This window comes from Sorghum bicolor, chromosome 3 (assembly GCF_000003195.3).
Source record: "Sorghum bicolor cultivar BTx623 chromosome 3, Sorghum_bicolor_NCBIv3, whole genome shotgun sequence".
Lineage (NCBI taxonomy): Eukaryota > Viridiplantae > Streptophyta > Magnoliopsida > Poales > Poaceae > Sorghum > Sorghum bicolor.
The window spans coordinates 29,369,290-29,382,893 of NC_012872.2; the positions used below are offsets into that span (position 1 = coordinate 29,369,290).

Consider the following 13,604-nt stretch of genomic DNA (forward strand, 5'->3'; position numbering starts at 1 on the left):
TTATAGTAAATAATATTAGTATTTATATCTTTAAATAAATTTCTGATAAAAATATATTCTATAAGTAATTTAATAATAGCTATTTTGTATAAAAATATTACTATTTTTAATATAACTCTGTTCAAAATTTAAATTGGCTAACTTTTCCGTAAACTATATTACGTTCTCTCATGCACAGCGAGGCCGTGTTTAGTTCGCGAGCGGAAAAATTCCATGACACTATAACATTTTTGTTTGTTTGTGATAATTATTGTCCAATCATAGACTAACTAAGTTCAAAAAATTCGTCTCGTAAATTTCGACCAAACTGTGCAATTAATTTTTATTTTTATCTATATTTAATACTCTATACATGTGTGTAAATATTCGATGCATTGAAAAATTTTGAGTTGGTGCAAGTAAACAAAGCCCGAGTAGGCCCTCGGCTCCGGTCCCATTTACGCTAAAGCGAGTACGCCACCAACCCCCGCCTCCCTCCCATTTCTAGCCTCCATTCACATCACAGCCTTGCCAACAACCCCCGTCCTCCACTTGCCCTTCCCTCGCCAGCAGTCTTCCCGGCCGCGGCCATTGCCAATTGCCCACATCCGCATCCCGCATCCAGTCGGGTCAACTGCGAGGGCGAGCCATTTGAAAGGGGAGGAGTAGCAGACTCCGGAGGCGGAGATGACGCTGTTGTGCGTGCCGCTGGTGGGGCGGACGGTGGAGGAGATGATTGCCGACGCGGCGGCCGCCGCAGCCACCGGCGGCGACATGGTCGAGATCCGGCTCGACTTCATCCAGGGGTTCCGCCCGCGCGAGCACCTACCGCCCCTGTTCCGCAGCTGCCCGCTCCCGGCCCTCGTCACCTACCGGTTCGTTCGCCACCCCTCGCCCTCTCACTCCCCCTCTTGGCATCCCGCTATGGCTTCCGCGGTTGGGTTCGGTTCGTTTCATTTCATGGATTCCGCCGCCACTATAGGATATCCGGAGCGCGCGTGCGGCTACTCTAAAGATAAAGATGGCAACGGGTACAGATTACCCGTGTGCCCGCGGGTAAAAAGCTGGTGAGGTGAGGGTACGGGTACAACTTTGTCCCCGTGGGTGTGGGTGCGGGTTTGTAGTTGAACCCAACGGGTAAAATCTTGTGTGCATAGAAAATTTATACCTGCAAACCCGTAAACCTGCTCCAACCTCGGCATATGTAGGTCTCTTCTTATACTATATATAAAGCAAGCAACATAGATTTATGATTTTCTCCCTCGTATCTATTTATATATAAGAGAACCATTTTTTATGTTGGAATAATGCTAGGTAGTTTTGATTTTCATACTTAAACTCTTTTCTATAATCTATGCATGTATTATTAATTTATTATTATGCAGATTCACGGGTACGCCTGTGGGTATTTTGTGCTCGTGTGGGATCCATCTGGGCGTGCCCGGGCTCGTGAGATTTAGCTTTTCAACTCGGCATGGCCCATGCTCTGTCGCTTTTAGGCTGTGTTCGCCTCGAATCTGCTAGCCATTTAGTGGTGATTTTCTCTCCTAATAAATCAGCCATGACTTGCCAAGCGGATATACTCAGTATTGAGTCATTACCTAGTCGCGTTTCGTTTGCAGCTATGCATTAACTTGAGCCTTTTAGCTGTGTGCCATTATAAAAGATAGTCTCGTCCTACAGGCTAAAATGTTGGAACGCACCCTGATGCCATGTTTGAATGCACCCGGATGTCATGACGCTAAACTTTGTTGTCTTCCACACCATTCCATTCCATATTTGCCTTTAACAGTGTTAAACTGCAGTGAAAATGTTAGGGTTCCTCCTCCTTCCCTTGATCTCTCGCAGGCGATATGGGTGAGAGACCGGGGCTGGAACTCGCGAGCGGCGTTGGGGCGCCGTGGTGAGGGGCAGGCGCGGCGGCGGCTGGAGGCGTGAACAGTACCCGCTACTACTGTAGCGCGCGTACTGTTCACAGAGAGGTGGCGGCTAGGGTTTTGGGGACTTCCCGATCTCCCAGCTCCCTAAAGGAAGCTGGAAACAATATTGTTTCTGCTTGAATCCAGAATAGAGTCTTTACTAATATATATATCCTCCTCTCCTCTAATAATTTATAAAATACTCCCTCAAATAATAATATTCCTAAATAATAGCAATTGACAATGGAAATTGGGGTCCTATCCCCCCCTAGGCCGATCGGCCTGTGGCCCCTAGCCACTTATCCGCCGCTTGTACGTAATACCGGTCATAACAGAAAAAGTCTAAAATGTCCTCAAGAATTTATTTTCTCATTTTCTTTTAAATTTCTCACTTATTTTATTTTCTCCCTTCCTCTATCCGATTTGCTGGGCAACTTCTGCACAGGTCTGCGTGCCTCCGTGCTGCCATGCGTCCATGAACTGGTCGGTGCTCATGGGCCACGCTAGCATGGCCACCCCGGTGGCGGCCACCTCCAGCTGTGGCGCCCACCCGCGGATCACCAGTCCGTGCGACGTTGTGCCCGCCTCCATCTGGCACCGCGGTGCCTGTCCTAGCCACCCACACGAACGCCGCCAAGCTTCCGGCGACGGCCCCGTAGAGCCCACACGAATGCAGCCGTGGTCGGCATGGACGGCAGGGCAGAGACGGCGCAGAGCGGGCTCGCTACAGGCTTCCTCATGTAGCGGTCGGAGCTCTGCTCGAGCATGGCCATGGCGGGCACGTGCGCGCCACAGCGAACGAGGGAGGACGGCTTCGGCTAGTAAGCGCTTGGCGCAGAGGAGAAGGCGGAGCTGGCAGCGGTTTTGGTTGGGGCTGAGGACGGCTGCAGGCAGTGGAACACGCGACGCTGCGAGCTCTGCTCACCGGCCATGGTGGTTGCAGCAGCGCTCTGTTGATCTCTATCCCTGAGCTGCAATCGACCAAGGTAGGTAGTCCATGGAAACCACATTGTCCTCCTCTCCCTCCTTAGATTAGAAAATGGTGAAGCTCCAGAGAGCTGTCATGGTGGTTGCGGGGGCGCTGCCGTGCCCCGTTACTCTGCTCTCTCTCCTCTCCCTGTTGCGCGGCGGGTGGCAGCGTGGCTGCAGCGGTTTCACTCGCTCGCTCGTCCGGACTGGCCTGAGCATGTGGTGGTGGGGGGCGCGACCGAGATGCCGCAACTACGGCGGAGCAGGGCGAGGTCCATGGTGAAGTCCGCGCGGGCAGCGGGCTCCAGCAGCGGGGCACGCAGGGACACAGCTGGAGCAGAGGAGCCACACGGGCGGCGGCGAGCTACGCGCGTCATAGGCCTGTTTTTGGATAAGATGGAGGTAGAGGAAGATGACAGGATGAGGAAGACTGTGACTAAGTCGCTTACAGCTTGGCCCCACCGGCCAGAGAAAGAAGGGTATTCTAGGCATCGTCACTAGTCGGGCCCGCATGTCAGGGCTGTCAAAGGGTGGAAACCTAACAGAAGGTGGATGGAATGATGTGGAAGGCAAGAAAGTTTAGCGTCATGGCATGAGGGTACGTTCAAACTTTTTAGTGGCTTGTAGGCTGGGACCATCTTTTATAATGGCACACCGGTAAAGGCTATTAACTTGGCTTGCGACGCTGTTTTGGCGGATCAAATGGAGTGGTGGGATGAATGCAAGAATACCCCCTTTGTGTATGGTTATTTTCAGTGTAAGCCCCTGAAGTCTGTACTAATTTCTGGTATGTGTAATCTTGACGATATTGAACATAGTTGGCCCCCTTTAGCATCAAATTTGCACATTTGTTATTGTTTCAGTTTGTGCTGCCTTTCTGGATAGACATGAGCTTTTAAATTTAATCACTTAGAAGGAGGGCTGCTGTGCCTGGAAGTATATGCATTATCTGCTTGTTGAATCTTGTTTTCTGGACAAATTAGCTGCTGGTAATAAAAATATAAAGCTTCAAAATCCCTGCTAAGCTTCTGTATCTCACCATAAATATAAGTTGCCCTGTGTTCCACATTAATTATTGTTGCAACATCTACATGATAATGTTTAAGACCTCACACTACTAATACACACATGCTAGAAACTTAGAACTAACTTTTCAATCCTTATATTAAAGGAAATTGTCATGACCAAGGATCAGATTGACCATTGGTTTATGTTCCTGCGAGATACCCCACTAGACACTAGTCTGCACTCTCCAGTAATGTTTTCAAGACGTCTGATTAATCGCGATTAATCGCGACTAATTGTCCTGGACGGTGGAGGTACTCGACCAGGCCTCCGACTTGGCCAGAACGACCAGGAAACTGGTTGTCCGATTAGTCGTCGTCCAGTCGCGATTAATCGTTCGTCCAGGTTGTCTGGCGTCCAGTCAGGAGATGGTCCAGTCAGTAGATGGGCTGCATCTCAGAGTCGGGCCTAGCTAGCTGCCTTATATTTTGGCCCAAGTCCATTAGGGTTTATGTTGTCTACCCCTCACTCATTTCAGCACAACACATTCACTCCTCTCCTCTCCTGTCCAGCAGCAGCAACCACCTCCATTGCTGCCCTCCTCTCCTCTCCTCCCTTCTGTCTCCCAGCTATGCTCCTCTCCTCTCCTCCCTTCCGTCTCCCAGCTTCTCCTCCCTCCCTTCCTCCCTTCCAGCTGCCCTCCCTCTCTTCCTTGCGGCTGCTGCTGCAAGCGTGCAGTTGTGCAAGGGAGGAGGACTGCACGACGAAGATGCTCCCTTCAAGCGTGCAACGTGCAGCAGCCAGCAAGACAAGAAAGGGCTCTGCAGCAGCCAGGTAAGTGGCCAGCTGACCTATCTAGACTCTAGAGCCTAGAACATGTATATATATGGTATAATGTGTATTGTATATAGCTACATAATACATATGGTATATATTAGTCCCCATATGTAGGGGACGACATATACGACCAGGGGACTCATCCAGGGTCGATTAATCGTCCTGGACGACGACTAATCGTCCTGGACGACCTGGACGGTCCCCCAGCGTCCAGACACGACCAGCCGTCTTGAAAACATTGCTCTCCACCCATTGCTCGTAGTAGTGTAGGGAATAATAATCTATAACCTGACGTGTCAGCAAACACAGCCATGTGTGGGTAAAGTAAAACATACCTCGAATTACTTTGCTCCATCTGGAGAGGAATGCTCATGCTGTCAATTATCTTCTGCAACATGATTCTCCATCATGTCCACCGCAGTTTGCCTTATTCTGCTGCATGTATTGTTCTAGTTTCTGTACATTCCTTAATTTTATAACAACCTTTAAATGTCAAATTCTTTCAGATAGAGCTAATCCCACTTATTGGCTCAATCCTTTTATTTAACTATGGCACTGTGCCCAATTCAAGTTTTTTCTAAAGTTATTTTTCTTCTTTTGTTTTCCATATTAAGAAATCATTGAATAAGCGGTTTTCTATAATTATTCAAGAGTTAATTTCATTCAGTTTGCTTGATTTTCTTTAATATAAACAAGGCTAACTTAAGAACATTTCTGGCTTGCTTGTCAATTTACATTAAGTTGCTTTCTAAGGCCTTGTTTAGTTCCCAACAAATTTTGCAAAATTTTTCAGATTCCCCGTCACATCGAGTCTTTAGACGTATGCATGAAGTATTAAATATAGACGAAAATAAAAACTAATTACACAGTTTGGTCGGAACAATGTTTTCAAGACGGCTGGTCGTGTCTGGACGCTGGGGGACCGTCCAGGTCGTCCAGGACGATTAGTCGTCGTCCAGGACGATTAATCGACCCTGGACGAGTCCCCTGGTCGTCCCCTACATATGGGGACTGATATATAGCATATATATTATGTAGCTATATACAATACACATTATACCATATATATATACATGTTCTAGGCTCTAGAGTCTAGATAGGTCAGCTGGCCACTTACCTGGCTGCTGCAGAGCCCTTTCTTGTCTTGCTGGCTGCTGCATGTTGCACGCTTGAAGGGAGCATCTTCATCATGCAGTCCTCCTCCCTTGCACAGAGAGGGAGGGCAGCTGGAAGGGAGGAAGGGAGGGAGGAGAAGCTGGGAGACGGAAGGGAGGAGAGGAGAGGAGGAGGAGGAGCAGCTGGGAGACAGAAGGGAGGAGAGGAGGGCAGCAATGGAGGTGGTTGCTGCTGCTGGACGGGAGAGGAGAGGAGTGAATGTGTTGTGCTGAAATGAGTGAGGGGTAGACAACATAAACCCTAATGGGCTTGGGCCAAAATATAAGGCAGCTAGCTATGCCCAACTCTGAGATGCAGCCCATCTACTGCCTAGACCATCTCCTGACTGGACGCCAGACAACCTGGACGGACGATTAATCGCGACTGGACGACGACTAATCGGACGACCAGTTTCCTGGTCGTTCTGGCCAAGTCGGAGGCCTGGTCGAGTACCTCCGACCGTCCAGGACGATTAGTCGTGATTAATCGCGATTAATCGGACGTCTTGAAAACATTGGGTCGGAATTGATGAGACGAATCTTTTGAGCCTAGTTAATCCATGATTGGACAGTATTTGTCAAATACAAACGAAATTGATACTATTCATATTTTGCAAAATATTTTGCAAGTAAACAAGGCCTAAAATCAGTAAAAATAATGACAAAAGATAACTGTCCTTGAAAACTAATCAATTATTTCTGGAGATAGATATTTGTTGGGGCAGCGTGAAGCCTTCTTATATTTAATTATTGCTGTCCTGACACTGCACTGTTCGAGTATCATCAGCCATAAAATTACACCCATGAGTGTGAGGTAGCTCATTTATGTTTCTACAATTAGACCAATGGATCTGATTATCCAGTCATCATAGTGTCAAGAAAGAAGTGGTCCTAACATGAAAATGTTTGAATTCTATGTTTCTCCATTTATTATATTAATATTTTAAATTTATGTTCCCAAAATATTTGTTGCGCTGTTTATCAAAGCACATATCTCTTTGTTGAAATCTGACAAAACATTTCAGTTCTTTGTAGTAGCTTAGTTGTATTTGGTATGATTTTTATAGCAAGAAATGCCAGTTTACATTGCATAAATAATGTACGCATCTGTTTGTTTGCTGGCAGACCTGTCTGGGAAGGAGGCCAATATGAAGGTGATGACACCACAAGATTTGAGACACTACGTTTAGCAATGGAATTAGGTGTAGACTATGTTGATATTGAATTGAAGGTTCGTTCGTTTGAACAATCAAATCTGTTATGCTTTTTCAACTGCCTGGACAATTGGAACTTGAAACTATGCAAGTGGAGTACAAATTACATGTATAATGTCCCATGACTGTTCTTGGCATTTGGGTACAAGTACAGTATATACACAAATCAAAAGTTGGATATCCCCATAGGAGCGTCAAATATGCACTTGCAATACATTATGCATACATTTCCCTAGCTGAAAACTTATTTCATTTACTTTAAATCCATTTTCAATTATTTTGATATGCTTTAGTTGTCTAGTAGTCATTTGGTCTTGGTCAGATTAACAATCATTAAAATGTAAATTTAGATAATATATCTAGTGACTGAAACTGGAGAAAAAAAAGGGAAATTGGTGTGAACAATGCTCATGCTAACATATTAACCCAACACCAGAAGTTGAATGCTATACTGTGCAATAAGCAGCTCTTTGTCTCAGGTATGGCGACATAGGGTTAGAATGTAAGTTTCCAAAACACTAGGGCATGGATGTGGGGCATTCTGCAAACGAGCATAACTAGTGATTTCAGTTGGGTAGGTTTGGGGTTGGAAGGGGAGGTGATGAGGTGGTGAAGATGCCACAGGCCACAAGTGGTGGCAGTTAAAGCAGTAGTATGGGCAGCTGTAAGCCTGTAATGTGCTGGCTAATTCAGTGGTAAGCATGGCGGGTGTTGGGGCAATGGTATTGCCAGTCTCAGTGAAGGGAAATAAGTAGAGTAAAGAGCAGATCTGTGACAAAAAGAAAAGGCAAAGAATCAAATGCATCCTTAGCAATTCTTTGGCACAAATGCTTGATTTGTAGAAATCATGTTGAGGTTTTGCAACAATACTGATTATTATTTGTCAGAATGATATGATGGGAGAATGGGCTTGTGTACCAAATAGTGATGATGTGTTTCTCACTTTAAGAAATATAAATTAAAGGTTTTCTACTCTTTATGCTTGTAATGGTGATACCACATATCAGGGTATTGGTAGTGGTATTTTGTTCTGTTAATTTTTTAACCACTTGTCTGAACATTCATTTCTACACTACCTTGGGGTTGTGGACAATTTATTTCCAGTGCTCTATTTGGGTCGGGATTATATAATAAAACTAGAGCATATTGAATGGCACATGCATTTAAATTCAAGACTATAGGAGCAATTTTCACTAAAACATTCAGCCTCCATTAGATGCTTTGATTTGTGAATGTCGTGCCTGACGGTTTGTCACTGTGTATCTGTAGATAGTCATATAGCTACTGTAGTGACAAACTTATTTATTTGCAGGTTGCAGACAAATTTATGAGCTTTATTTCTGGCCATAAGCCAGAGAAATGTAAACTTATTGTTTCTTCACATAATTATGAATATACTCCATCCTGTGAGGAAATTACAAATCTTGTTGCTAGAATACAAGCAGTTGGAGCTGACATAGTGAAAGTTGCAACAACCGCTAAGGACATTGTCGATGTATCACGGATGTTCCAAGTGATGGTACACTGCCAAGTAAGTGTTTTTGTGAGCGAAATGCATTTCATTCTTGAACCTCCCTCCTCTCCACCCAACCACCCACACTTGATTTGTAGGGCTACTTATGCTTCTTCACATCATCATGTGGCTGCCACCATCGAGTTTGATCAACTTATTAGAAATACATCCATCATTGTGGTCTTGTTATGTGGCTGCTGGGATTGAGGGAGCGGCGGCTGAAGGCGAGAACAGTACCCGCCACTACTGTAGCGCGGGTACTGTTCATAGGGAGGCGGCTGTGAGAGTGAGAGAGAAGGCTAGGGTTTTGGGCGCTAGGAACGCCAGCCGCGGGGCTCTGCCCACGGCCAGCAAGAGAGAAGGGATTTCCTTCTAATCTCTTGCTTGATATTAGATTGATACATCTCCTCTCATTATATAGAGAGGTTTACTTAACCCCTAAGCAAGTGACTAATTAACCCTAATGGGCTAAGACCCAATAGGCCCTTGACTCTTCTAACACTACACCCCACCTAGACATGCAGTTCGTCCTCGAGCTGCAACCTGACCACACAAACCAAACACCTAAAACCAAGCCTTTTACATCTCGGCTTATTTTATTATTTTGACCTGAAATGGAATGCAAATCTTTATTTATGACTCCTGAAGATACGTCGGGCACCCTCCACGTGATGAATATGTACGTGTGCGGCCACCTGGATCCCATGGGCGCCATCTGGACAAAAGGGAAGCACATGGACGACCATTAGGAATTGGCCGCAACAACGACCAACGGAGGCGCCCTCGTGGCGGCCAGCGATGAAAAACAGCGACTCTAGGCAAAGTGCTCCCGCCAATGACAAGATAGACAGGGAGGGGAGCGCCTTCCAAACCGCCACCGACGCAGAGGTTGAGTTCGCTGCTCGCGGAGAAAACAGCTTGCCCGCAACCATGGGAGGAACTGAATGCAGAAGATCCGTGGCGCAGCGGACGGGATTGAACTCATCCACGCGGCAAAGTGCAACTTGGAGGAGATGTGAAGGGGTGTCGGGTTGAATCAGCTGTAGATCGCGCATCTCCCGCACCCGCCGACGTGCAAGGAGACCGCGCGCAGCAGCTTGCAGCCGCGCAACCGCCGACACCTGGCAGCTAAGCATCTTGTCCGTCGGCTGCTCAATTTGTTGCGACTTCTCGCCCTCATCTTGGATTTGTTGGACGCCGGCACCCCTATAGATGATCCCATCGGTGAATGGGTGCTGGAGGCTTGGCACACCGGGAACAACAACAACGCAGGTGGTGGGCACTAGAGTGACCGTCGTCGTTACCGTCGGGGTGCTCGCCATCGTGTACACCAGCCCCATCGTTGATGCCATAGCATATGACGGGATCGGTGAAGGAGAAGGCGACATCCACGGCTGGTGGATGGAAACCGGGGCTGTGGCTGCATGCCCAAATTGACGAGGTAGGACTGAATCCCGGCCACCATCTTGCCGAGGTCGAGAACCGCCGCTGTCAATTCTGCATTCGACATGACGGAACCGGCGGATGAGGATGCCCCCGCGGTCAGTGGCAGCGAGGTCCAGATCGAATCGAACTTGAGATCTCTAATACCAGATTGTTATGTGGTAGAGGGGAGCGGCGGCTGAAGGCGTGAACAGTACCCGCGCTACAGTAGCCGCGGGTACTGTTCACAGGGAGGCGGCTGTGAGAGTGAGAGAGGAGGCTAGGGTTTTGGGCGCTAGAATGCCATTGCTTGATATTAGATTGATACATCTCCCTCTCATTATATAGAGAGGTTTACTTAACCCCTAAGCAAGCGACTAATTAACCTTAATGGGCTAAGGCCCAATAGGCCCTTGACTCTTCTAACAGGTCTCATCTTATTTTGTTGAGTTTCTCTAGAACCAATGTAGCTAGGTGGCCTGTGGAAGAGGTACCAAGCTTGAACAGTTGATTAACCATTGCTCTAAGTCTTGCTAACCAATGGTAGTGAAATGAGTAACATACATCAAAATGATTTTTTTAAGCCAAGCAATCTATTAGACTTCCTTTGTAAGACAAGCACAATGTTACCCTCGTTAAGGACATGTACAACAATTCCATGACTAGTGTCCGAACAAATGATGGTAACACAGGTTACTTCTCGATTAAAATAGGACTTCATCAAGGGTTAGCCTTGAGCCCGTATCTCTTTGCCTTGGTAATGGACGAATTGACAAGGGACACTCAAGGGAATATCCCTTAGTGTATGCTTTTTGTAGATGATGTAGTGCTAGTTGATGAAAGCTAGGCAGGAGTAAATAGGAAACTGGAGTTGTGGTGGCAGACCCTTGAGTCCAAAGGTTTTAGAGTAAGTCGAACTAAACAAAATACATGAGATGTGACTTTGGCAATGCTACACTACACATGAAGAGGGAGAGGTGAGTTTGGAAGGTCAAGTGGTGCCTAAGAAAGATACCTTCTGTTATCTAGGATCGATGCTACAAAAGGATGGAGATATTGATGTAGACGTCTGCCATAGGATCAAAGCAGGGTGGATGAAGTAGCACAAGCATTTGGCATTCTATGTAACAAGAGGGTACCACAAAAGCTTAAAGGCAAGTTTTATAGAACGACGATTAGACCCGCTATGTTGTATGGAGCAGAATGTTGGCCTACAACAACTGAGTGTCGCTGAAATGCGTATGTTGCGTTGGATTTGTGGTCACACAAGGATGGACCGAGTTCGGAATGATGATAAAGTGACCGTCTAGGGGTACCACCAATCAAAAAAAAGCTTCTTTAACATAGGTTGAGGTGGTTTGGCCATGTCCAAAGGAGAACTTTTGAGGCAGCAGTGCATTGTGGAGTCCTAAGTCGAGATATCAATGCGAGAAAGGTAGAGGAAGACCGAAGCTGACATGGGGGGAGGCAATAAAAAGAGATTTAATGGGTTGTGATGTACCTAGAGATCATTGTTTAGATAGGAGTGCTTGGAAAGCAGCTATTGACGTACCTGAACTATGACTAGAGGCTCATGTTGGGTTTCAACTCTAGCCTACCCCAACTTGCTTGGGACTAATAGGCTTTGTTGTATCTATTAGACTTCTATTACCTATAACTTGACAAGCAAATCAAGACGACGGTGCCACATGGATGCTGAAGTGGTAGTATGAAGGGCACCAGCAACAGGTAGACGCAAGGAGTAGAGAGGTCCAGAGATATTGCACCTGATGATCTTGCTTTGAGACTGAAGATCCTTGACTAAGCAACCAGGTGGGTCAAATTCCATGGAGCAATTGTTGTCAGATGTAAACTTGTGAACGGAAGTAAGATTCTTAATAAGGTTGGGGGAAACAAGAAAATTATTAAGATGAAAGGACCCAGGAAGGGTGGTAGCACCAGTGGAGGTAACAGGGAGAAGGAAGCCGTTACCGACAAAAATGGAACAGGCTACCGGGAAGGGGAGCTGTGAGAGAGTACCAGCATCGGAGGTCATGTGCGAAGTAGCCCCAAAGTCGAACTACCATTCCTGCTGAGGTGGCAGTTGCAGGGTCATGGTGCTCAAGGAGTGGGCGTGGGCTGACTGGTCCGAGCCGGGGATGACTTAGGGGTTGAACTCAAGAGGCGGAGTGGGCGCCCACACGTTCTGTGTAGCAACAATGAGAGCATGTGGAGGCTTGGACTGCTGCAGATGTACCGGGGGTTACTGATGTGGACCGGCGGGGAGGGACGCAATGGGAGGACGGGTGGGTCTTCACTGATAGCTATAAGTCTTGTGTCTATCTATTAGGAGTAGTTGGTACATATGTCAGCACCCTTATCATCTACTTTATCCTAATTAGCTTCTTCTGTAGGATCTACTTTAGTAGTTGGAATATGCTGTAATTCTTTCTTAAGGACCAAGTATGCTACTCTATATGTATTCCCAAATCCTTTCATGATTTGTGTGGCTAATGAAATCCGAAATCTACCCCAAACCTGTGCTTTGGTTGTAATGCATACATATGTATGGAACCAGCCCAAGGGTGGAGGTAGGAAGGCCAAGGCATGCTGGCCCTAGGCCTGGACGCAGTAGCGGGCTACCCACCCCGTTTGCTGCCATGTTTGCCCCGTCAATTATTGGGAGGAGCGCCCCCAGAATCGGCTGATCTCGAGGATGGTGGAGGCTGCTGCTCCTGACTGGGTGCAGGCACCGGAGGAACATGTGGTGCATCAGCAGCCACTAGGGCAGTGGAGGGTGTGGTCGACTGATGTGCCTGGTTCAGTTCCTCTAGCAGCAGGTCGTTTCGGGCTTCCAGGAACATGTGGAAGGGACGACTGCGCTGAAGGTGAAGGCAGGAGGGTGTGGTTGGGAATGTGTTTGCCGAGGTCCTCGAGGGCGTCAACCGTGCCTTTGAGGCATAGTCGGTGACGGAGAGGTTCACCTGGGCGAAGGTTCGAAACTCGGCGTCAGAGTGGAGGGCGTGCGTCTCCAGGTTCCCTAGGAACCTTGTCTGTACGGCCAGCCACACCGAGTGGGCTATGGAGCGGGAATGTGGCACCATGGCAGACAACTTGGGGGAGATGGCGCCGCAGAGCCAAGACTTGACCATGCCGTCCATGCACGCCCAGTCTGGGAAGGCTAGGATGGGGTCGTCTTGAAGGACATGGTCCTTGAGGGCAAACATCCACAAGGTGAGGAGGAACAGTTCGTGCTACTTGGTGTACTGGCTAGAGGAGGGCTCGAGGATGGGCACAAGAGTGCGGATGTTTTGGACACCGACGGCCTGCGAGTGGAGGTTGACAAGGACCGTGGCTTCATGGAGAAGCAGCGTGTCGTGGAGGGAGTGCGGAGCGAGGTCTAGGGCTGGGTGGGGCGCACGTGTGGGATCAGCCCATGCAGCGTCCGCACGATCGTATTCCTTGGCCGTGAGCCGCTCCGCAGCAGTGACCTTGGCCTCTCGTTTGTTGGCGGTAGCACGCTCAAGGGTGGCGGCACGTGCTTGTGAGGTGCGCTCGCGCTTGGTTGGAGCTGTGTGTTCAGCGGCGGCGACGCGTTCCCAGAGGGAGGAGT

At 47.8% G+C, this 13,604-nt stretch overlaps 1 protein-coding gene across 2 annotated transcripts in view; it reads left to right on the top strand.

Annotated features, from left to right (window-relative positions):
- Positions 471–13,604, top strand: part of LOC8074937 (bifunctional 3-dehydroquinate dehydratase/shikimate dehydrogenase, chloroplastic) — a 37,932-nt gene continuing 24,798 nt past the window's right edge. Inside the window, exons 1-3 of one of the 2 annotated variants that reach the window (XM_002455614.2) lie at positions 471–854; positions 6,989–7,094; positions 8,390–8,608. In XM_002455614.2, the coding sequence (XP_002455659.1) occupies positions 667–854; positions 6,989–7,094; positions 8,390–8,608 (513 nt within the window). In that variant the 5' untranslated portion in view covers positions 471–666. Of the gene's footprint in view, positions 855–3,276; positions 3,625–6,988; positions 7,095–8,389; positions 8,609–13,604 lie in introns of those variants that run through there. The other variant, XM_021456795.1, reaches the window with a different exon arrangement.